The following is a 26,871-nucleotide window of genomic DNA, read 5'->3' on the forward strand; positions in this document are numbered from 1 at the left end:
GAAACTGTAAGTATGCAGAACTATATACTGCGTGTTGTGTGCTGGTGTCACAGCTGCACCAAACTAACAGTATAATTATTAAAATCATTTTTGATATCATGATTCTGGTTAAAGGTGCACAATGCAACTTTCCATCCACCTATTCAAAACAAATGCGTAGTTTGATGATGCCAAGTTTGAGCGCAGCATCTTGGGACATGTGGTCCTCACCTCACAGCCGGTGAAAAATAGGACTCGGGCAGAATGATGTTCACGCGTGCGGTTATTAACGTTACTGTATTGTGAAGCAGAGCAGGACCGAGTGTTGTGGAGCTGAGCACGGCTGCTGGAGCGATTGTTAAACAAATACCCGCCTCGCGAACACCGGGACTTTTATTTTGACGGGACGGGACACAGTCGCCGGGCGCCTGCACTGATCCGCTCTTCCGGTTATGATTATGAGGTAATGCAGCACTGTTTATCATATTAGTGCATTTAAGTGTGTTAAAAATTATGTTATGACATTACTCCGTGCATTCACTTGTTCACACTGCTAAGAGTAAAGCGCTCCTGCCAAATAAAACCCGAAACCGAGGGTAGCGCAGATATGGCGCCATTGACAGGCGACTCGCTCAAACGCTATGCTGAAAAGTCCCGGTCCTTAGTTAAAACAGCAATTTTCTCACAATTACAAATAGTTGAAAACATTTGGGATAATGTAGGTATTCAACTGAACAAAATATATAACACCGGCCTAGTGGTTTTTGGACATTTTACTGCAAAAATACTACATAGTGCACCTTTAATCCACCAGTATGTCTAAACTCATTAATCACAGTTGACCATGTTGAAGTCCAGACTTGAATCCTATTGAACAAATTTTGGATTTAGTGGATTCAAAGATATATATATATATATAGTCTTGCTCAAAAGTTTACACACCCTTTGCAGAATCTGTGAAAATGTGAATAATTTAACAAAATAAGAGAGATCATACAAAATGCATGTTATTTTTTATTTAGTAGCCTACTGTCCTGAATAAGATATTTGAAATATGAGATGTTTACACAGTCCACAAGACAAAAAATACCCTGTTCAAAAGTGTATGTACCCATGGTTCACGAGTTCACACATACAAATACATACAAATGCGTATTTGGCGTGCTGTCCGGGAGCAGGGGTTCGAGCTCGGAATTTGGCCCGAACCCAGAGTACCCCCCGTGTGTAAGTGGTTTAGAAATAAAAAAAAGAGCAAAAAGTGGAGAAGGGATGGTGGAGGGTTGCTGATAAACTTTCAACAAAATGGTGGTAAGTCGGCTGCATATATATGCACCTCTTTTGTTGATTAGCTCAGTGCTCTCCACTTGTGTCAATTATTTGATCATGCTTCTCCTGAACCTTGTTTAATAAAAACATCCTTTCTTAATACTGTGAGTCATTTGAAGATCAAGGTAAATTGTACTTAATTTGTCTTCCGGGAGACATGCAATTATCTTCAGTTGCTTCCGAAGGGCAGTACTAAATTAGTTTATTTTATATTTAAACAAAATAAGAAAATTGGGACAACATCATCCTGTTTTCACAATGCATTAAGGGAAATGTTTCCTTCTGGAGAATCAGTTGATGTTTGAACTTTTTTAATAGTTCAAACATCAATAAATGTTGCAAATAAATGCAAATAAATGTTTTTCTCGCAAATAAGAAAGTATTTTGAGAGAGCGAAAATAAATTTTGCATTTAAAATAAGCTAATTTGGGGTGTTTACCCCAGCCGCGCATGCGCAGTTTCACTACAGCTGTTTCACGCTGATAAATTTGATTTTTAAATCTTAATTCTGTCCTTTATTATTATTCCTCCTGCTGTTATTTTTTTTGCATCTGCTGTTGCCCGGAGGCCTTCAGGATTCTTTACTTATATAAAACAAGGCTGTTATGAACACTTAAAGGGGGGTAGAAATGCTGTTTCATGCATACTGAGCTTTTTACACTGTTAAAGACTTGGATTCCCATCCTAAACATAGACAAAGTTTCAAAAACTAATGTTGGACGTTTGATGGAGTATTTCTGTGTTAAAAATACTCCTTCAGGTTTCTCACAAGTTTCGGAGAGATTTTTTCGAGTATGGCTCGGCTTGACGGTAATAGAGCGGAAGGTCCTTGTATGGGCCGTACGGGCTCTTCTCCCGGTAGGGTGCGCTCGCTTGCGTGACTACAGCGAGAGAGGAAATGCACGCCCATAAACACTCGCTCAGGTGCAGATCCAGTCGTCCGTGAACACTTATGACGCGCCGCGCTCCACTTTATTCCTATGAGTGACATCAAGCGACTTCAACGCTTCAGCACAGCATTCCGGGAAGGCAGGGCTGCATTTGAACCGATTTGAACAAAGAAATGACGGGAAGCTTCACAACATCGCTTCAGTCGTGTCGCGAAGTGGATCTCCACCGTTCATTGCTGTCAGGACTTTACAAAATCATACCAAAGAAGTGTGTTTTTGACGGAGCGGTCCCAGCGATAAAGGTTCGGTCCTGCTTTGGAAGCAGCCGGTGAGTAAAACTGCTTCAAATGTCTATGCTGTTGGCTATCGTCGCGCAAGTAAACATCAGTAAACGACACGATCGCGTGCTTCGTCATTCAAATGCGCTAACGGTTACTCCATTGTTGTTCTATGTATACCGTTACACTAGTCTGATGTGCAAAACCGTTTTGCTTGCTACTGCTAAGGTTTAGTCGCATACAATAGTCCATAAACCGAATCATGTCCTCATAAACTGCGAGTAAAGACACACAAATGTTGACAGGCCACTAAATACAGTACATACCACAGAGACGGACGTCCTGCTGCTGCTGTTTCTCCTGTTCAATTTATTTCAGCCTCCAAATGATTCTGGATCATATATCTATTAGCTGAGATCGATAGCCATGGGCTTCTCCACACTTGAGGACGTCACTGCTTTGCGAGCTCGTCATTCTTTAGCTCCGCCCACACGATACGCCTCCAGGCGCTCAGGTTTTTTCCGGAAAGACTCGGTACAGCCCATATTTCTTTTATAAATATAATAAAACTAAAGACTTTTCGGAGATATGAAGGATGCAATACTACTCTATATAGATTGACATGAGATTGACTGAAACTGAGTGTTTCAACCCCCCTTTAAAGGGTTACTTCAACGATTAGCATCTGGCTTTGTATCAGTAGAAACCCTGGAGTATATTCAAAGGATTGTGCTTTCCCCCCTCAAATCCCCCTGAAACAAGAGATTTAAGAATTTTACTTCTGGAAAAATTCTTCCTATGATGCAAATTGATGATATTTGCATCATAGGAGGAATGTTTGGCCAAAGGCTAAAGACTACAGCCAGCAGAGGGAGCCATTTCTGCATGTTTTGAACCCGCGAGTGGGGGATGGGAGATCTCACACTCAGAGCTCAGCTACAGGCACTCATTTAAACGGCGCTATGGTGAGCAATGTAAGTCTTTTAACTTCTCAAATTAATTTCTATGAAAGTTAAGCTTGCAAAGGCATGAACTGAAACACGCCAGACTGAACTCGCGTTGTGAATGTATGCCACGAGTAGGGTTGGGCATCGAGAACCGGTTCTAACTTGGAACCGTTTAAAAAATAAAGATTCCATTGGAATCGTTTAGAAAATTTATTTTCGGTTCCGATCTTCGGTTCCAAGCGCGCAAGTTTTGGTTTCCATGGCCACCTGATTTCCGGTGCTTGCACGCCCGCTTGTTCTTTTAGTCATGGAAGCCCAGTAAGCGGCTCTGAAGTGTGGATTTATTTCACTTTTAAAAGCCTGGGTCGGCACAGTGCAACTAGTGTTGTCAAAAATATCGATATTGAAATATCTGAAAAGATATAGCCTGCTCAGCCCACACAATCGATCCCAGCTGCTCTCCTCTCCTCTCTGACCGACAGCGAGTTGACACGCAGCCGCATAGTCTCATTCAGCCGGTTAACCCTCTGAACACGGCGAACGCTCGTTCTGCTGGACTTTTCCTTACGACAGCGTGTTAGTGTTAGTGTTTGTGATCGGTCTGAATTTCGCGAGGGATTGCACATAATTCTACGAATCCCCACAGATTTCAAGCTCACATCTAAAGCACACACACACACATAGTCTACCGTAATAAAGCCGCCCATGACATACAAGTGCAAATATTTGCTTCTTTTTCCAGCTTATTATTGGTCAAATACACTCAAATAAATTCTCAGGCATATTTTGAACAGTATGTAAACACAGTCTTAAACAATTCAGGAAGAAATGAAGAATGAGTAACAGGAACAGTGTTCAGGATCCATGAGTGCGGCAGTTCTTAAAGGGACAGCAGTCATTTGTTATTCAAAGTCAAACTACAAAAAGACAAACGATCACACTGCTCTTAACTGATCAACTTGTGTAACTTTAATGGTTTTATATGAAACTATTTAATAATTTGCAAAAAACATTATCCAATGTTATTTTAAATTTATATGCACTTTGCGTTTTTTTATTCAGTTTCTTACCTGAATGTTAGACCTACCTGAAAAAATAAAGCAGTCTATTTCATTTATATCTTTTATTCAATTGTATTTATTTGTGCAATTTTTTGTAATATGTATCTTTGTTTATTCAATTTACCATTCAAAATCAAGCTTACTTGTGCTGTGTGTAAACTATTGCAACACAATTACCCCGTTGTATAAAAAATACATTGAGTTAACAAATATTTATGAGATAATTTTAATAGTAATTGATCAATGTTTATATATGAGAAAAAGCTTAAAAGCTTTATCATATAAAGTGATCTCTTCAGAAGAAATTTTTGATTGCCTAGACTTTCAAAAGACAGACAAAAAAAAATTATATAAAAATTATCTAATTGACAGTATATGCAGCGTTTTTCCCCCAATGTATTGAAAATAGCATTGAATATCGATGTGACATGTTTTGACTCCACCCCTCAAAGAATCGGAATCGAGATTCAAAAAGAACCGGAATCGAAAGTAAGAATCAGAATCAGAATCAGAATCGTTCAAATCAAAACGATGCCCAACCCTAGCCACGAGTGTAGTCGCGATTACGTCAGCTCTCATTAAGAGAGCTCATCAGCTCATTTATCTCACTCCTGCAGTTAGTGCTCAGTGCTGTGATACTCGCGCGGTGACTCACTCATTATATTGAACAGACACGTTCAGTGTTTAATTGTAGTGTAGTGTAATCAAGTTAGTGGCTATGGGAATGGCCTCATTCATCCCCATGAGACAAAAATTAATTTTCTGTCTTTTCTCAGTCTAGAAGACACCAAATTCAAAAATAATTTCACATTTCTACTACTAGTTTAAATACAGATTCATCTTCCCAGTGCTGAAGTACTCCTTTAAATATTTCTTTTACGTTTTTTTTTTTCTTTTTCAAAAACGAACAGCCTGGTATAATGCTGCTGTAGCGACTCAGGCGAATCAAACACACAATTGCCAGTTACATTTAACAAATATGTTTTTGAAAGCGTTGTGCTGGGTGGCAGACCTTCCCCCAACACAACAGAGAGGAGATTCTTCGTTACCCCGGGAAACCATCTGATAAGATGTTTTATGGCCCCGAAAGGAATTTGGCCACATGAAGTTTCAGACACAAAGAGTTTAAGACACAGAGCTTTTGCCTCAAATTATAGACAAACCATCTATAAATGAACATGCACCCCAGGACATTATATGTAAACACATAACTGTCTTGTAAAATGTTTATTCTGTATGGTATTTTGCATCTTTTTGTCTTTGTCTTAACAAAGTACTAGTTCAGATAACCTCATATATGTCATGTCTCCTATCAAATTAATGCTCACTTCACGACTTACACTTCCATGTATATCACTTATTCAGAAAATGCAGTGTGTGTTTGTTGCATTAATTATAGTATGAAGACTCAGAGACCCACTGAGTCGAACTTTCAAACAAAGAGCTATAAATTCTGCTGAGGAATTTCCCGCCGGGAAATCCCAACACTCTCATTGGTTAAGTCTAACCCTGGAGGGTGGGACTATTTCCAGACCTTAAAAGACCAGTGAAGACAGGCTCTCTCCCTCTTGTCTTCTCAGAAAAACTCTCTGGCTCTTACTTCTTCAACTCTCTCCCTGTGGGAGCCAACACCCACGGGGGGGGCTGGCACTTAAGCCATGCCACCAATGCAGGCCCTCCAAGCAGGCCTCAGCCCTTCCAAAAATCTTCTCTTCTACAATCCGATCTTCAAGAACACGAAGCCTCGCTAAAGCAAACAGCCGCTTCCCTCCCAACCTCGGAAAGGACCGCCGGACACGCAGGACATTTGAACTCGGAACGCACGCGCACACAAGCGAGAAGCCATGTCTCCTATCAAATTAATGCTCACTTCACGACTTACACTTCCATGTATATCACTTATTCAGAAAATGCAGTGTGTGTTTGTTGCATTAATTATAGTATGAAGACTCAGAGACCCACTGAGTCGAACTTTCAAACAAAGAGCTATAAATTCTGCTGAGGAATTTCCCGCCGGGAAATCCCAACACTCTCATTGGTTAAGTCTAACCCTGGAGGGTGGGACTATTTCCAGACCTTAAAAGACCAGTGAAGACAGGCTCTCTCCCTCTTGTCTTCTCAGAAAAACTCTCTGGCTCTTACTTCTTCAACTCTCTCCCTGTGGGAGCCAACACCCACGGGGGGGGCTGGCACTTAAGCCATGCCACCAATGCAGGCCCTCCAAGCAGGCCTCAGCCCTTCCAAAAATCTTCTCTTCTACAATCCGATCTTCAAGAACACGAAGCCTCGCTAAAGCAAACAGCCGCTTCCCTCCCAACCTCGGAAAGGACCGCCGGACACGCAGGACATTTGAACTCGGAACGCACGCGCACACAAGCGAGAAGCCAAAACGAAACCAAAAAGAATGCAAGTATTCTTATTCTTACTGCTGTAAAGAGGGTGTGTTATTTTCCCGTTGGGATAAATTAACTCCGTGAAGGTCGTATGTGGTGAACTGAAGGAAAGTTGTTTCTTACCCTCCCCCACTCTCGTTGTCTCTCTCTCTCTCCCTCTCTTTGTCTCTCTCTCTCTCTTTTATCTCTCTCTAACTTCAGTCTATTCATTATTCTCTTTTATGTATTCTTTCGTTAATATCTATACTTCTACTCTCTTGATGCATATTTAGTATGTACTTTCTGTGTGAATTGTAGTGTTATTTTTAGTCTGTGTTTATTAAACCTTAAAAATACATTTAATGAGTTGAATCTGTTATTCTGCCACATACACAAAGTCAATGAAACTTGCGATCTAAACGTTACCTAACTGCTTATGCTACTATGTTAGTAAAGTAAACTGTATGACCATTTGAAATATTGAACTTATCCTGATCAGTAAAGTTAATGTTTCTTATGCGCTCGTAAAGCAGTAATCCCTTTATTGAGAATTGATTTGAAAAGTCTATAACTAATTTGCAGGACAAACTTAGTAGGATAATTTCAAGCAATTTCATAAAGGGTTACTTGTATTTAATTAAACAATTTTCCCTATTGAAAAATTTTAATACGTAATGAACAACTGGCAAATCATATTCATAAATTCATGAATATTGAATATTAAATCCCTTTTGAGTTAATTATTCCCCGAGACATTAAACTCATGAGTCGTTGTTGTTACACTGCGTTCACACCGCACACGAATGATGCGAATAAATCGCGCTATTCGGTACGAAGTTGGACGCATGAACATTTTGAATCCATTCGCTTCATTCGCGCATGAAATTCGCTTCATTCGCGCGTGACATTCACTACACAACAGACGCGAATTCGCGTCATGGGAGGGGTTTCTGCCAGGCAGCGGCAGTCGGCAGAAAGACTATCCGAGTTAAGGCTGCTCTCACCGGGGTTGATGAGCGCTGAGCTCCGGTGATCGCCTGGGTCTCACACCTCCGAAAACACCAGATCAAATTTTCAAATAGGAGCTCTCTTAATAAATAAATCACATATTTGAGTTTTAAACAACTACATTCTCGCCTGAAAAACTATTCAAACTACATTTTGTGACACAATACAGTAGTATTTTTAAATTACTATAGCCTCGGGGTTTCCCTTATGGGTTTCCCATCCGTCACTTCACCACGTGACAGCAGTACGCAGGCTCCTTATTGGTTAACGTGGCGCGAATATCCGCCAAAGTTCAGATTTTTCAACTTGAGCGATTCGCGTTTTGCGAGGTTCGCGCGAATTACGCGTTCGAAACGCTCAATTCACATGATCATTGCCGCGCCATTCGCGCGAATTGCACCGCAGAATGCCTATTCGCGTCTCTGCATTGACTTAACATGTAAATCACTCGCGCGAATCGCGTCATTTGCGTGCGATGTGAACGCAGCATAATAAACACACAATATATTTTCAATGCCTAGTATAAAAAAACGAACTTTCCAATAGACATTTCAAAGGTTTTTATTATTATTAAATTATTAGTCTAAAGTCAAGATAAATCCTCAAGTTGATTAATTCGGCCTGGGTATGCATAATCTTGAACACAAATAAAACGTACTTGGCTGATAGTGTGAGCATATTATACATTTTTTGGAGACATAACCAAGAAAATAATTACATTTATTTATTACATTTACAATTTACATTTTAAACATTTCATTATTTTACCATAGAGTTGATCACTAACTAATAACTATAAAATCAAACAAGCCTAATTACAATAAATAAATAAATAAATAAATAAATAAATAAATAAATTTTAAAAAAATTGTAGTTTTATTCCCTTCCAGTACCGTAACATGCTAGTAACGTTAACATGCATCTCGAAGACATGACGCAATGCCAGAACCGCTGGTAAAACTGTGGCTCTGTGGCTCTGCAGTCAGACCCTTCTCAAGCGAGCCGTCGAGCAGTCAGCGCGGGTATCGCATCAGAGCGCAAGCAACTGAGACGTTGCACATGCGAAAGAGAACATCGGTGCACATCCATGTGTGTGTGTATGCCTGAAGTGCATTGTTGATTTGGATAAATATGTCTTCCAAATTAATTATTGGTTTTAAAAAGTTTTACAGGGAGTATAGCGTGTCACACTACAGGATATGCGGTTACTGCAACTACATTTGAAATATTTCAAAGTTCATTTGAGGCAGGTACAAACATTGTGAACAGAAAATGACTTCAAAAAAATGGTGAGATCTTCCTTTCTTCTCTTAAGGGAGATGCCCTGTCATTCAAGAGTTTGGCTGTGGTCATAGGTCTCCGAGAGCAATAATCTCCCATTGTTCTTTGCTTTTAACCTCCAAGCACTTCAAACACCTCTACTCCATTTAAACTGTCAAACTCTCCCTCCTTGCCTTTGATTTAAAGACCAACTCCACAGTTATCCACAGTCAAATAAGCTCTGGAAAATCCTCCAGAGCCGTTCAGTCATCTCCCACCTCACAGCAGAGCTCAGTCTCTTCACAGTGAGCTTCACCACAGGGCTCCGGCTCTCATAAGTACATGCATACACCCAACCATTACTTCTCAGAGCACAAACAACTCTATCATCCACATCTGATTCACAAATGTGTGGTTTAAATCAGTAGCTCAAAAATAAACTTCTATCAGTATTTACTCATGTTGCTCTAACCAGAAAATATTTGAGGATTTATTCATTGATGGCTGACCATTAAGCGTAGACAGGCAAGCTCCAAAAAAACTAAAAACACCACAAATGTATTGTTAAAGTAGTCTGTGTGCTATATATCAATTTGTTGAGTTATGACATAATAAATACTGTTTCTGGGTCCAAGCCTCTATTCCGTTTCAAGTGAGAATACAATATATCTCAACAGACTTTATGAGCACTATTCATTGCACCTTTAAGCTTAGCTTTTATAAGGACACTATTCACACTATTTATACAAAATGACATAGAATAGTGTACAAGTATGCAAACTGGGATGCATGGCATACACTACAGTCTCCAGGCTCTCAGTGTTCCGGACACCAACATTTTAACGATTCCGAAAAGATCACTGCCTGGCCAACTGAGATTTCTCTATGGTTCTTTGGTAGTGTTACAGAATACCAAAAACATCATGTAGGCAAAGGCCCTGTCCCAAATGGCACCTTAAACCCTCGCAGTCTTCTTAAGCATCCGCACTTTCATGACATAACGCCGCTTTGACTGTCCTAAAGAAGTCTGCTGCGGAGCCCGCAACAGTGCGCGGCAAAAGTGTACATCGAAGGGCGCATTCCGACAGTAAAGTGAGCACTCTTCTGAAACCGACAATGACAAATGGGATGCTCTACATTCTCGTGGATTTAGGGGACACGCACACACTGCAGCCATTGTAATTCCACAAAACTGAAAGTGCATATGAAGTGTGCCATTTGGGACAGGGCCTAATGCCAACACATTAGTAGACTGTATGCCAATCATATGACTTCAGAAGACTTGGAATCTGTTTAAGTGTTTCTGAGTCCAAGTGCTCTGAGATCCTAAAAGCAAACAATAAACTGTGCTAATATACGCTATATTAGCACTGCTTGTTGTTTGCTTTTGGGATCAGCTGGAATAAGACTTAATGCTTTTTAGTCTTTGTATGTGAAGATCTGTATAACAATTCCTAAATTAATTCTACGTTTGTGCTATGAAAAAAAAAAGCATGGGGTTTGTAACAAAAGCACTTTCATTTTTGGATGAACTACCTTATCCTTTAACCAATGATTTAGAACAGTCAATGATTTCTTCAGATCTGTTAAGAGGTTCATGCAGTACACAAAACCTCTACCAGCTCTTTGTAGAACAGACTTTATGAGTGCCTGAACATTAATTGTGGCAGTTAATGCTGTGAATTACCCATGAGCTGAGAGGGCTCAAGCCCGGAGTACAGGAGAATGGAACAAAAGGGCACGGCAATTCATTCTGCTTGAGGCTTCTCAGCAGGAATCAATTAAGAACTTTATCAGATCAGTGGTGATGACTCAAAATACAGAAATAAACCTCTCATGTGCTCTAATTAACTGAGACATCACATCAAATATTTATACTTTTAAAATGAACAAATGGAAGCCAAAATGACACCTAAAAAAACACACTCCTTTTACAGTCATATAAATTATAACCTTACATTTTTTAAATGATTAAAAAAAAAAACTGTATATATTTATTAATATTATGTATATGTATTAATTCTGTATATATAACGCGTCAACTCCTCTTCTATAGAAAAGGAGGAAAACATAAAGAGGCATTCATAAAGTTGCTTTTCATGTATATTTATAAGTTTGTTCTGTCAGAGCCCTGGAGGTTACTTTAAAAGTCTCAACATATCCTAAAGCACTGTAATCCTGATGACATTAAAGAGAATTTAGTGCAAACACACACGTACACACAAACAAACAAACATGCACGCACACTGCAGGCTTCACAGAAAATGCGCCTGCCAATATAGTGCACAACTCAGTGTGAAATCCATAAATAAATATTATTAATACAAGCTGTCTTTCACACATAAGCTACATCTCATTAGACTGTAACATCCCCTTTGCACCCTATGATGGAGCGAGAAGACTTCTAATGCAAAATCAACGAGCAGATGCTTTGCCTCTCAATGTCAACCGCTGTGTGGTTTCTAGAGCTGTCATGAGTGTTAGTGGGTCTGTGTTTCAGAGATTAAAGGTGGAACAAACATATTTATTTGATTCATGTGGACAGACAAGCTTAGAAAAAGCGAAAACATGCATCCAACAAAATAAAGCAGTGTTTTACGTTTGAGAGCCTGAGCAGGTAATAACACACCAGGTGGACAGCATTGCAATTACTGCAGCAAAACACTGACAGCAATTACAGCTACATGTAGCAGCTGCTGCAATTCAATGGTGCTGAGCTGGTCTGCAAAGCAAGGAAAATGAAGAGTGTAACGATCAACAAATTAAAATGACCATGTTGCAGAAAAGCTTTCTTCTCTGTAGGAATAAAGAAAAACCTAAGGTGCAGAGTGCAGACGTTGTGAATCTGACATCTGTCTTGGTCTATATGTTAGAAAATGCTGTGTGTAAAGAAACTTACACTGTGTGTAAAGAAAATATTGAAAATATAAAATGTATTACATTTTTGAGTTTAAGGCCCCTATCTAGCCTGGATGCCAGCCGAACTTAGCCCCGCCCACAACATTTTTAGGTCGGGCAATTCATATTCATATTCTGACTAGAATTGAGTATGACCACGTCAGGCTAGCCCCTATCCATTCTGTGCATGAGAAGTTTCATTGTAAATATGGGAAAACTTGAGTATAAACGCTGACATTTTGTAAAGCTTTTTAAAGTCAATTTTTTATTGTTTCATATGTGAAAGTCTTTATGTATTTACTTGACTTGCAAACATCGCTTTATAATTTGTTAAAAGTAAGAGACATTTGGTACTTACTTTATAAGTAAAAAATAAATAAATAAGTACTTTACTTCATTTATTGCGAGAAAAAACTTCCACAAGACAAATTCCCGATACTCAGGGAAAGACTGCTAGGATCTGCACAAATTCAACCCCACAAAAGATCTATTATAGGGCAGCAGTTATAAGGATGAAATGCTGGGTCTCCCGTTTCAAGCTTACGCTGCATGAGCAGCTTAATTCACTGCTACAGTGCCTGCGGTTCTCTCGCATTGCTCCATCGCTCCATCTTCCAGACACTCTCAAAAAAAAAAGCTAACTGCACTTTCTTTAAATTTGAATTCATACAGCCTGGCCTTTTACTGGGCAGACCTGGAGGGGACAGCCAGTCCGACAGCACTACTGAACAGAACAAAAGAACGTAGATACAAGGCATGGGTAGGGTCTACACTGTACTTATAAATGTAATTACAACAATTTATTACTGATTACATACTTACATGCAGGTATTTTTTTCATATATAAGTACACAATAAGAGCATTGTATCAAATTATTCATTTAAATGTTAATGCATAGTAGACAGACATATTGTTTTCATTTTAGTTCTTTACTTAACATTAATACCATGCACATTTTTTATTTTAAAAAGAGATCAAACTAATGTCTAGTTGACATTTGAGGCTTACTATATCGAACAATAATACAAGCTTTTTAGGAAGAATGTTTTCATCTTATTTTCATTGCTAGGATCTGCACAAATTCAACATCACAAAAGATCTATTATAGGGCAGCAGTTATAAGGATGAAATGCTGGGTTTCCCTTTCCAAGCTGCACATCTGCACAAATTCCTCCCCACAAAAGATACAGCATTATGCAATTGCATCAAAAATGGCATAAAGCTATTCATACTGTTTCAGACTACAATACATATGATCAGTTTGAACAGAATCCCTTATTCTCAAATGAACAGTGCTTTATGCAGAAACAAAAGTTTTAAATAGCTTTTCACAAAGCTTTATAAAGAATAAAATAGTGCTTTACAAAAAGCAAAAAAGCTGAAGAACACACACAAAAACCGACCTTGACCTTGAGAAATACAAAGAATCCAGGCTTGAACAGGAGATATAAATCGAATACAAAAGCTAACTTTCATATAAAGGAAAGGCGAAAATGTGATTCCATCTATTCCATTTGAGGCAGTTTTATAGCACCGTCTAATCCAGGCCAAGTGAACCATGTCTTATGGGTCTTCTTTAACTCGGTGTCGGCCTGCAGAAAGCCCTTTTTCCAAAATATGATTATCCCAATTAGTCTGATGCACTGAGATTATGCCAGACTGCAGGAAGTGTTGAGGCATTTTTCTCCTCTACTATTACTGCTTTCTTCCATTGTAATATTAGATGCTCTTTAAATGTGGTTTATGCCCTGTGGTTTAAAATGAGAACATAAATACAAAGACATGAAATTCATGTTAATATTGACCCTCATTATATATGCATTTATGTATAACCTAGGCTACATTATATAAATTCATGTTTAATCCAGAGTATATTCCCCTAAAGGGAAATACCACACAAAAATAAAAGGGAAACACAGAAGGAAGGAAAAACAAAGAGACAGAATGAGCAGCGGCCTTTAATTGAAGAGGAATTAGAGCAGAAAAGAGGCCTGCCTCATTAGTTCGGTAGGACAGAGACAGAGGGACATGGGCTTTACTTCCCCCTGCTCTGCACTTAATTAGTTATTAATTATTACTCTTGCACGGTTAAAAGATTTCATTCAAGTCCAGGAGTTTTGGGATGACAGCTAAATTGCATTGTGCTGCTTTCGGACTTAGTGGGATTCTGGGACAAACAGTGAATCACGGCAGGACTGAATGTCTTAAATCCATAAAAATGTCATCTCAGTGAGGGTTATAAATAAGTTATTCTATGAAAATTGAACTTGACAAATGAACTCTCTGGTCCTGTCTTTGACACAGACATACAGTAGCAGCACACGTGATGTCAAGTTGATGTGTAATTTCTGCCATCTGGTGGACAAAACTGGCACAACAGTCTTATGAGGTCCAAATGGGTCTGCTTGTAGAAGCCATAACTTCACATGATAGCAAAACATGACATTTGCGAGTAAAAGGCTTGGGACCCTTTAGACATGACAACACAGGGACTATTTTAATCCACACAGGCAAAAAAAAAAAAAAAGTTGATGAAGGATTTAATGAATACATAGACCAATATAGATGTATGAGCTGAGAGCATGTGGTAGGTAGAAAATAGACAACTGCCTTCAATTCAGCAACAACATGCCAGCCTGAGAATATCAACACTATTAGAAAACGATTCAGTGTAAAATGTCAGCACTGTAAACGGTGGGCACTTTGGCAGAAAGATCATTTGTATTTTTCACTTTGCCTCGCTTGGCAAACTACTTACTCATGATACCTTTAAATTCAGCATGTGAGTAAAAACTGCACAGACTGCATTTGCATTTTGCTGTAATACAATCATCTGTGCGATGATCTGTCACAAAGAGTGAACAATCTGACCAAAAAGGGAAGACAGACACAGACACAGACAGCTGACATTCTACACCCCCTTTATCAAAACACCAACTGTCCATGATCACCAAAGACGTCCTGCCTCTCAAATTTCAAAACCACCACCACCACAAGCATCACTGGAAAACAACACAACATAAAATCTAAAGGTAAGTTAGTAATGAGTTATGATCGAAGTGGTAGCTCCTCATAATATTTGTTTCCTTGTCTTATGTGAATTCGTCACTTACAAAAGCACTTAATATTAGTATAATTTCAGATGGATATATTGATATGCCTGGTCTGTTGAAGGGAGAGCCACGTGAAGACCTAAGCACTATACCAGAATGCCACCATGGGACCAATGCCCTCCCAAAAGCAAAGCACTTAATCCAAGTCACACAGCTGGTCCGGACCCCCCTTCAGTCTCTGCTTAGCACTTGCTATTCTCTCCGGGTGACTTAGACACACACAACACGGGCCAAAACAGACTCAGCTACACCTCCAAAGTGACAACCAATAGACTAACAGACCAAGAGGTACTATGCATGGGGAATGATGACCAGCTTTGATAGACTTTAAGAACGGTTAAAAGCAGCATTGTAACTGGTTACTAAAATGGTAATACTTTACAATAAGATTCCATTTGTTAACATTATATTTAACTACTTTAGATAACACAGACTAATAAAGAAAAAGTATCCTACTATCCATTTACTAATACATTGAAAGTTTTATCTGTGTTATTTAATGGACCTGATCTAACATACTAACAATGAACTGTTGAAATGTTGTATTTTATATTAAATATAACATTTCAAAGATTAATGAATACTGTAACAAACATATTGCTCATTGATAGTTAATGTTAGATAATAAATGATCAAATGTAAATTAATGGGACATTATTGTGAAGTTACCACTAAAACTATTATTAATTCCTTTTCGACATTTGAAAAAGCTGAAATAAAATAAAACTTAAACGATAATGAAGTGTTGCCTTGTCAAATTTAAGTTGAAGCACTAAAAACTTAAGAGAAAAAAAAACGACAAAAGCACATAAAATGAAAAATAAAAAATAAAAGCTAATTCCAAATAAGTCAAATATCCTAAATTAACACTGGTTGAAAGACTCAACTTACCATGGAAGAAAGCATATCTTTCCAAATAATTATCAGTCTCATCATCAATCATCGAGCGAATCATCATTTGTGAAACTCAATCCCAAACTGCAAAGCAAGACTTGCATCCTCTCCGGCCCTTACCTGTACCTCATGCCAGTCTGGAAGGAGATGGACTCCTGTAGCGACACTCCATTGGTCCTCAGAAAGTCCTCCAGATTTTTGAACTGGGCAGCCGCCCGCACCTCTCGCAGACTCCTAATCTCACCCAGTTCCCCCCCACCCTGCCGTAAAGGGTACAGGCCCTGGTCAGACAGGTAGCGGTCGATGTCGCTCCGCATGCTTTCGCTGAAGGAGAGGGACAGCATCTTGCTGCTGCTAATGCTGCTGCTCCTTCGGACGCTGTTCCCTGGCGGTCCATTCTTGGGGATCTGCAGGGGTTCGGAGGGGACACTATGTTGGCGACTGAGGCGGCGGCCGGAGTGCCCGACCCGCAACTCAGTCAGACTGCTTCTGTGAGTGCCAAACATGCCCTGCGTCCAGGTGACAGGGTCTCACAGACACAAAAGTGAAGCGAGTTGCATGACAGAGACCAGCAGACTGTTGCAGGTCAGAGCCTTTGCTTTAAATAGCGCCGGCCGCCCATGGCAATCAACACCGTACTCAAACGTCCATGCACTGCATTCAGAGGTCACCCTCCCGGCCCCTCTTCCCCTGTGGAACTCAAATACAATAACAAATTTAAACTGGCTGACCTTCGTACAATAATTCAGGTGCTCACAAAAAATTGGGGCTTTTTTTCTTTCATACACATGCGTGATCAAGCAACAGAAATGAGTGGACATTCAGGCATGCGTGAAGAATGCTTGCGTGAGGCCTGTCGCAGTTGCTCTGGAGAACCTGAATGCCAAATCTATCCATCATCCAGTCTGTTAAATCAGCCTCCTAACGTATGACGGTCAAAAAATAGATTGGCACTGACTCCAACAAAGTCCAGAATCCTAAAAGCATCCATGATGAACTTTTTTTCTTATAGTAAGACAGCACAATTAGAGGCCTAAATATCAAATATGTCTATACTGTATGATGTTTCTTCAACTTTGCCCCTGTTGTTGATTTTATATTAAAATTAACTTTTTTTTAATTATTTTTTCTTCTTTTTTTATTTGCTTTTTGTTATTTGAAGATTAATTAAAATATTCATCACTTATTTTTTGTACTTTTTTATTTACAGATTTTATTTTCTCTAGTCAGACTTTCAAACTTAAACTATTAAAATCTGCCATAAAAATATAAATTATTATATCTTTAAAATGATTCCAAGTAGTGAAATGAACATTCAGTTATGGTCAGAATTATGTGCACCCCTGGTAAATATCAAAGATGGCTGTACAAATAAATCTTCATTGTTTATCCTTATGATCGTTCGTTCCAAAATTTAGCAAAAATCGAACCTTTCAAGTAAAAGAATTCAACTTTTTTCCAAAACATGTTAACCATAATAATTATACCCCTTTTATTAAACGCTTTTTAAAACTTCCTTTTTCCAAGATAACTGTTCTCTCTCAGGCGTGTGAGTTTTCTCCTGTCACGCCTGATAAGTTTGGAAAACACTGGTGGGTTTGCTGTCAAAAAGCTCTTTATTTGTTTCATTTGACCATAATGCGGTCCTTTTTAAAGTTTCTAGTCGTGTCTGACAACTGAATAGGATGGAGTTTGTTTTTTGGATGAGCGAACAGGTTTTTTCTTGAGACCTTCCAAAAAACCCTCAATGCCTCAAGGATATACGATACAGATTTATTTGTACTGCCATCTTTGATCATATTTACCAAGGGTGCCAATAATTCTGACCACAACTGTAATCCAAAGATTTTAATATGTATTGTGTAAAAATACAAACCTGATTCCAAAAAAGCTGGGACACTGTACAAATTGTGATTTGTGAATAACTTAAATTTGATTCACAATAGAATATTGATAACATATCAAATGTTGAAAGTGAGACATTTTGAAATGTCATGGCAAATATTGGCTCATTTTGGCTCATAGAGCTACACATTCCAAAATAGTTGGGACTGGTAGCAATAAGAGGCCTGAAAAGTTACATATAAGGAACAGTTGGGGGACCAATTTGCAACTTATTAAGTCAATCGACAACATGATTGGGAATAAAAAGAGCCTCTCAGAGTGGCAGTGTCTCTCAGAAGTCAAGATGGGCAGAGGATCACCAATTCCCCAATGCTGCGGCGAAAAATAGTGGAGCAATATCAGAAAGGAATTGCAAAGAGTTTGAAGTTATCATCATCTACACTGGATAATATCATTCAAAGATTCAGAGAATCTGAAACAATCTCTGTATGTAACGGTCAAGGCCAGAAAACCATTTGAGCTGTGATCTTCAGGCCCTTAGACGGCACTGCATCACATACAGGAATGCTGCTGTAATGGAAATCACAACATGGGCTCAGGAATACTTCCAGAAAACACTGTCGGTGAACACAATCCAAAGTGTCATTTAAAGAAGCCATATCTAAGCATGATCCAGAAGCGCAGTCGTTTTCTCTGGGCCAAGGCTCATTTAAAATGGACTGTGGCAAAGTGGAAAACTGTTCTGTGGTCAGGCAAATCAAAATGAAAAACTAGGACACCATGTCATCCGGACTAAAGAGGACAAGGAGAACCCAAGTTGTTATCAGCGCTCAGTTCAGAAGCCTGCATCTCTGATGGTCTGGGGTTGCATGAGTACGTGTGGCATGGGCAGCTTACACATCTGGAAAGGGACCATCAATGCTGAAAGGTATATCCAAGTTCTAGAACAACATATGCTCCCATCCAAACGTCGTCTCTTTCAGGGAAGAACTTGCATTTCTCAACATGACAATGCCAGACCACATACTGCATCAATTACACCATCATGGCTACATAGAAGAAGGATCCGGGTACTGAAATGGCCAGCCTGCAGTCCAGATCTTTCACCCATAGAAAACATTTGGCGCATCATAAAGAGGAAGATGCGACAAAGAAGACCTAAGACAGTTGAGCAACTAGAAGCCTGTATTAGACAAGCTTGGGACAACATTCCTATTCCTAAACTTGAGCAACTCTCCTCAGTCACCAGACGCTTGCAGACTGGTACAAAAAGAAGACGGGATGCTACACAGTGGTAAACATGGCCTTGTCCCAAATTTTTTGAGATGTGTTGATGCCATTAAATTTAAAATCAACGTCATTTTCTCAGTTTAAACATTTGATATGTCATCTATGTTGTATTCTGAATAAAATATTGAAATTTGAAACTTCCACATCATTGCATTCTGTTTTATTCACAATTTGCATGTGTCCTAACTTTTTGGGAAACTTTTTTAAATTATACCCTTTTTTTTGCAGTGCTGTATTTCCACTACACATGAAAATTTCTGCCCCCAATCATTTGTGTAATGTTAGTGTACATGCTGGTAAACAGACAGCATGGTTAGTAAAGAGCATGGTAGTAAGAATAAAAAAAAATCTGGTATTTTCTTTAAAAAAAACAGTTAAGTATTCTGATGCTGTTTATCTTTGGCTTTGATTAATATTCAACTAATCACAGATCAATTTTGTTTAGAAAATAGAGTGCCATTGTCATGAGGCATGCTAAAAATTGTCACGGTTAAACAACACCATAACTGACAATGATGACAGAGGACATCAGAAATCCATTTTAAATGATATACAAGAACCCCTTGTGCAAAGAACTGGATCCCTAAAACATATTTTACTAATTTACTCAACAAACATCCACATAACATCATTAAAAATAAATGGTTTCTTGTTAGAAATTACGACAGTTAACTTCAAAGCAGAACGCTTTCTTAGACTCAACAGTGGTCAAAACGGAGCTCAGGACTGCACATATGGCCCATGTACTACAATCATGCTTGTTCAGATCTAATCATTTGAATCCAGAAGTTTCTACTTCTCTGAGAAGTCATTTCTGGTCAAAAACAACTCTACAACTCTCAATCATAAAAGTTGCATCAGGCACTACATCTCACCAAAAATGGATCAAGAAATAAAATCTACATACTGTAGATCACATCTACAACTAATAAAACCTCTGCTCATTCTCCACAGCTTAATTTACCAGGCAAAAGCTCTACAGTGAGAAGAAAGTGACACAGTATGAGGCAAACCTGCCTTCTTTACTCTCATAACTAAATCATTATGGTGCAGTAGATTACAGCAGACCAAGACAATATGTGGATCTAAGCTCTGCTCTCTGTTTTCACATCATACTGATGCCTTTAACCTGTGAGCAGACTGTGGGCATGAGCAGGCTCACCATGCAACATCACCTCAAGCGGGACCCATGTTCATTTAAAGTACCAGCCTTGTACTTACCCGGTTCCTCGGAGGGCGAGTCACGTACGGATTTTGCACTACACTGCTCATCTGACAGCTTAATGGTGGTCCACACACTAAAAAAGACTGTAGCTTTCCTCCTTAAACTGAGTGTCCTTCTAACATGAGCCTTAGCAATTAGTGAACACAAAAAAGCTCCACCCCTCAAAAACATCAGACACCACCCACTTTGGCGAATGTCACAGAGAATGTTTGAGCACCTATCGCAGTGCGAGAATGCTCTGCAAACATGAATTATTCAGGACAACTTTTGCTCTAAAAGCCTTTGATGTTGTACCACAAGAAAGTGTACTAAAAGCCATTTTTGCTTGTTCTCCGTTTCATACGTGCATAAAATGTACAACCCAGCTATCCCAAGCAAAACGAAGAAGAAAAAGCATTGCATATTAAACTAAAAAAATCAAATATTTGTTTTTTTTATGTAGACATGGGAAAGATCTGCACACATATATGTGCAATAGCCAACAATACATTGTATGGGTCAAAATGATAAAATGTTCTTTTATGCAAAAAATTTATTAGGCTAGTATGCAAAAATCATGTTCCAAGAAGATATGATTATTATATGCTAAGGACTTTGGACAATGTTAATCAGCTTTTCGATGGAGTATTTTTAAAAATGGACCCTTATGACTAGTTTTGTGGTTGAGGTTTGTGGTTGAGGTTCACTTATTTAATAACAAAAAGGCCACAAAATTCATAAAGAAGTGATATGAGGCTGTGCAAATATTATATTTCAGGCACAGATATTCTGCTTTAGTTAAGGATGACAATGGAGTAAGCTACATAATGCGCATAAAATGCTGGAGAGAGAGAGAAAGGTTGAGATTACGTATTCAAATGGAAGTCAAACCTAGCAGACTGTAAACGTGTTCATAAAGCAGATGGTGAGTGCTGTTCTAAGCTGCCCATTACTACAGGAAACACATTAGCTTTTAACAGTAGCTTATTTGCTCTTGTGTTAATTACAGTTCTCCATACCAAGTAACTTTGACATTGCTGCAAACGTTGCCGTTTCCTTCATTTCCGTGACTAAAGACTCCAGACGGGCCTTATAACAGTAGCATCTATTATTTAGCATACACCAATTGCCTGTGATGTCACATCCATTCTAAATATATAACTCGTTTCATAGGCCAGCATGAGTCTGCATTCCTCCTTTCAGACTCCTCGTGTGAAACACTACAGAGTGTGTTCGAAGTGTAAGCGCAGGTTCTCAAATGACTCAACAGGGCTCATTATGAAACAGTTAAACGACACCTTGGCTTTGTGTGATATTTTCATGTCAGGAAAAGTTAAAAAGAGACAGCTACAGTATAATTTCAAAAAAGGGATGAACAAGAAAATATATAAACTATTATTGTGCTGGTGACGAATAGTGAGGTAACTTTTAGCTCAGATTCTGTTCGAATAATTATACAGTATTTTGTATACACATTTCCTAAATCAAAGCACAAAAGTGATGTAAGTTTTTGAAAGAAGAATTTCTCCAAATACAGTAAATAAAATTATATTGTGAAATGTTATTAACAGTTTTTAATTTTAATATATTTTAAAATGTAAATTATTCCTGTGAATTTTCACATGATCCTTCAGAAATTATTCGAATATGCTGATTTGGAGCTCAAGAAACAGTTCATATTATCAATGTTGGAAAGTTGTGCTCCTTAATGCTTTTTTTAATTTATTATTATTATTATTATTATTATTATTATTATTATTTCAGAATTCTATGATGAACAGAAATGTTCAAACAATCAGAAACATATTTTAATAGGTTCTTTGCAAATATATTTAAATCTTACTGACACTAAATTTTGAACAGTAATTTAGTAACTATATACTGCACACTAAAATATGAATCAATTTAGCAACAATATCAATTTAAAAAAAGCATTTTATGCCATTTTACAGCAAATATAACCATATACACTGAACGCCAAATACAAAAATACTACAAAATACTAAGCTTTATTTTTAAAACTATATCACCCAGCCCTACAAATGGTTAAAAATATTTGCTGTTAACACCAAAGTTTTTATGTTAGGAAGTGGAGTGTTACTCCACTCCTTGTCCTTGAGCAAGGCACTTAACTCCAGGATACTCCAGGGGGACCATCTCTGCATTTTACTGTACTCTATAGAGCTATGGATGAAAGCATTTTATGTAATCTGGTGAAGAGGTGGCTATATTTACACATGAAGGGCAGAGGTACAGTACCTGTAAAACTGCAGCTGCCTCTTTGGACTCCCACAATGAGCTCTACACGAACAACAGAGAGAAAAATAAAGGAGGACAGTTAGCATGACTTAGTTTGACTTTTTTAACTTAATTTAGATGAGTAGGTAAAAATAATATAAGATACAGTACATTACAGTACAATACATTCACTGCTTATGTTTTGGTCATATATAGAGCTTTTCATCAGTGAACTATTCACTCTCTTTGAATGAACTGTGTGTGAGAAGGGTCTGCTCACGTATAGGGGGATCCAGTCTGCCGTGTGGAGAGACGAGCAGGAGAATCTGAGTTTGGTTCAGGGTACATGGAGCCGTGAGGGAGGAGAGACCAGCTGACAGCTCTCACTCAGACTCTCAGCTTCTGTACACAACAGAGAAAAATATCTATCAGCAATGCAATTGAAAATTGCTTCTGGACAAGATGGAAATATTTTGATTGTGCAAAAAATAAACACAGGATATCAAAAGCCTGATGCTGGCAAAAATGTGATACAGTGGAAAGCCAGTAGGTGGCGCCACTTACTTATTTTGTACTCATGGGGGAATTATAATACACAAGTACTCTAAAAATAACCTAAAAGTCTTGCTGTACTCTAATTGCACTTATTACTCATAGCTGGTTATCTACGTTTTTATAGATGTGTGATTCTGCTTAAAAAATACAAATAAAAAAAACCTTTGCTAAGTCCTAACTAAACATGCTATTTAAAAACATTTAAAATTTAAACTTTTCAGACAATGGAGAAAAGATCGTATGCACTTAAAAAAAAAAAAAAAAAACGGTCTACAATCGAAAATGTTCTAGTGACTGATCACATCTACATTTTTCAGTTGGTCAAATTGAATTTTTGGTGATTTATTTTTTTACAGTGTGGTTAGAATTAATCAGATAAAAAAATATAAAAATAGTTCCTATAGGGTTTTAACAAAAAAAAAAAAAACTCTTAATTACATTAAAATGCAGCAGGGTTTAACCAGCAGTTTCTTATTAGTTATTAATAAACATATTGTTAGCATTAATTCAAGAAGAAAAGATTTTCTTCATTGTTGATTTAATCCAAATGATGTAACTCCCTTGGTGTCAATATCAATTCAATATCAATTAGAATTTTTTTTTTTTTTTTACAGTATTATTATAGTATTATTAATTAGATAATCACACTAAATAAAAACAGGATTTGTGCCTGTAATGCTTTTAAAACATTAAACGGGAAACAAAAGTGCACCCTATTTGTTTAGTTTAGTTAAAACTGGAATAAAAACATATTACACATCAATATGAACTTTTAATAAATGTAACAACAAATGACAACATCACACTGTAATCCCTGTGTGTTGTTTCCAGTATAAGTGAACTCTCATAATTTTTGAACAAGCATGAATCTGCTGTTGAAAGCCTGATGAGTCCACCTGCTGTCTGCTTTCACTGCATGGCCAACTGGCCCGTCTCCAGCCTGGCAGAATTTTACCAGCAGTACATTATAAACTGCAGAGCTAAAACATTCAGGCAAGAGAAGTGAGAGAAAGTGTAGGGTCGACACTTTACACAGTTTGGCACGTTGAGTGAGTACTGATGCTACTGCAGAGCACCGTTCATATAATACATCGTTCCAGCAGAAAAGAGTCCATGATGTGAGTCTGACTTTACTTATAGACTGTATATTGCCCTCCCACTTTTTTCAGCTGTGTTGTTCAAGTAGCATTTTTTCCCATATAGGAATTTAAAGCTATATATACACTACTATATTGCTAAAAGTACACTGAAAACAGTGTGTTGGATTTACACAATTTAAATGTGTACATTGCTCCCACATTAAATAAATTCAGTTAAAGGGGGGGGTGAAATGCTGTTTCATGCATACTGTTAAAGACTTGGATTCCCATCCTAAACATAGACAAAGTTTCAAAAACTAATGGTGTACGTTTGATGGAGTATTTCTGTGTCAAAAATACTCCTTCCGGTTTCTCACAAGTTTCGGAGAGTTTTTTTCGAGTATGGCTCGGCTTGACGGTAATAGAGCGGAAGGTCCTTGTATGGGCCGTATGGGCTCTTCTCCCGGTAGGGTGTGCTCTCGCGTGACTAGAGCGAGAGAGGAAATGCACGCCCCATAAACACTTGCTCAGGTGCAGATCCAGTCATCCGTGAACACTTCTGTCACGCCGCGCTCCACTTTATTCCTATGAGTGACATCAAACGACTTCAACGCTTCAGCACAGCATTCCGGGAAGGCAGCGCTGCATTTGAACCATTTTGAACGCAGAAATGACGGGAAGCTTCACAACATCACTTCAGTTGTGTCGCAAAAGTGGATCTCCACGGTCACTGCTTTCACAGGACATCACGAAATCAACAGTTACCAAAGAAGTGTGTTTTTGACGGAGCGGTCCCAGCGATAAAGGTTCGGTCCTGCTTTGGAAGCAGGCGGTGAGTAAAACTGCTTCAAATGTCTATGTTGTTGGCAATCGTCACATACTGTAAGTAAACAACATGATCGTGTATAACGTTAGTTAATTTATAAATGGAGCATGCGATCTATGGTGTGTGTTTAAATACATTTGTTTAGCTGACCACTATAGGTGTCAGTTTGATTATTGTAAAACCACCCAAACATAAACCTAGGGGAGGTTCTCTCAAAGCGTGCTTCTTCAATCAAATGCACTAATGGTTAATCCATTGTTGTTCTATGTATAACGTTACACTAGTCTGACGCACAAAACCGTTTTGCTTGCCATAGTCCATAAACCGAATCATGTCCTCATAAACTGCGAGTAAACACACACAAATGTTGACTAAATACAGTACATACCACAGAGACGGACGTCCTGCTGTTGTTGCTTCTCCTGTTCAATTTATTTCAGCCTCAGATTTGATTCTGGATCATATCTGTATAAGTTGAATCTGATTTAGGATAGCGTTTTCTTCTCCACGCTTGAGGATGTCACCGCTTTGTGCGCACTCGTCATTCTTTAGCTCCGCCCACACGATACGCCTCCAGGCGCTAGGTTTTTTTTCCGGAAAGACTCGGTACAGCTTATATTTCTTTTATAAATATAATAAAACTAATACTACTCTATAGGTACTCAAGATTAACATGAGATTGACTGAAACTGAGTGTTTCACCCCCCCTTTAAACAAACATCATTTGTTCATGTAACTTCAACATGTTAAGTGACACAATTAAATAGTCTCAAAGTTAGTTTAATATGACTCCCTGACATGATTCATGCACTTAATTTGATATATTCATTCATCCACTTAAGTTTGTAACAAAACTGAATTAAAATACTTTACTAGCTAGTTGACAAACTTTTAGCTAGCAATAACACAAATTTGCATCTTAAACACTAAGCATTAAAAGCTCTTTCAGCAAAGCTGTAATGACATTAGTTGTTTTAGGCTGTAGCCTAAGCAAATGCCCCACTATTTACCACAATGGTAACCCACTGTAATTTAAATTGTTCTAATAATTCCAGCCTAATTGAATATTAAACACAACAAAACACAATCAAGTCTTCCCCTTAGCAAATTAGCAAAAGAGCTGTTGGATGATACACGGAAGAATAGTCCTTCTCGCAATAGCAATTTAAGTACAAAAACCGGACGAATCCCTTTAAATATATCATCGGATCGATGTCTTGAGGTGTGGAGACCGTAGTATAAGCGGAAAAATTGATGACGGGCCATTGAATTATTAGAATAATAATGCACACCCGAGGTGGTGATGCAGTCACAACGCAAAGCGGACAACTTAATTGCCTGACTGCATTGTGTCAATTTGGTGGAGTGGGGATTATGGCGTGGGTCGTTTTTTTAGGGGTTGGTCTTGAACTCTTAGTTCCAGTTAAAGGAACTCTCAATGCTTCAGCATACCAAGACATTTTGGACAATTTCATGCTCCCAACTTTGTGGGAACAGTTTGGAGATGGCTTCTTCCTGTTCCAACATGACTGCACACAGCTGCACAAAGCAAAGTCCATAAAAACATGAATGAGCGAGTTTGGTGTGGAGGAACTTGACTGGCCTGCACAGAGTCCTGACCTCAACCTGATAGAACACCTTTGGGATGAATTAGAGTGTAGACTTCTTGTCCAACATCAGTGCCTGACCTCACAAACGAACTTCTAGAAGAATGGTCAAAAATTTCCATAAACACATTCCTAGACTTTGTTGAAAGCCTTTCAAGAAGCTATTATAGCTGCAAAGGGTGGGCCATTTCCATATTAAA

At 38.4% G+C, this 26,871-nt stretch overlaps 1 protein-coding gene across 3 annotated transcripts in view; it reads right to left on the minus strand.

Moving 5' to 3' along the window:
• Positions 1-26,871, minus strand: part of kcnab2b (potassium voltage-gated channel subfamily A regulatory beta subunit 2b) — a 92,501-nt gene that overhangs the window by 46,365 nt on the left and 19,265 nt on the right. For 2 of the 3 annotated variants that reach the window (XM_067446362.1, XM_067446364.1), the window contains 2 exons: positions 22,885-23,006; positions 22,626-22,667 (listed from right to left, as the gene is read on the minus strand). In XM_067446362.1, coding sequence (XP_067302463.1) covers positions 22,626-22,667; positions 22,885-22,952 — 110 coding nt within the window. In that variant the 5' untranslated portion in view covers positions 22,953-23,006. Of the gene's footprint in view, positions 1-16,147; positions 16,534-22,625; positions 22,668-22,884; positions 23,007-26,871 lie in introns of those variants that run through there. The other variant, XM_067446360.1, reaches the window with a different exon arrangement.

Source organism: Pseudorasbora parva, chromosome 6 (genome assembly GCF_024679245.1).
Source record: "Pseudorasbora parva isolate DD20220531a chromosome 6, ASM2467924v1, whole genome shotgun sequence".
Lineage (NCBI taxonomy): Eukaryota > Metazoa > Chordata > Actinopteri > Cypriniformes > Gobionidae > Pseudorasbora > Pseudorasbora parva.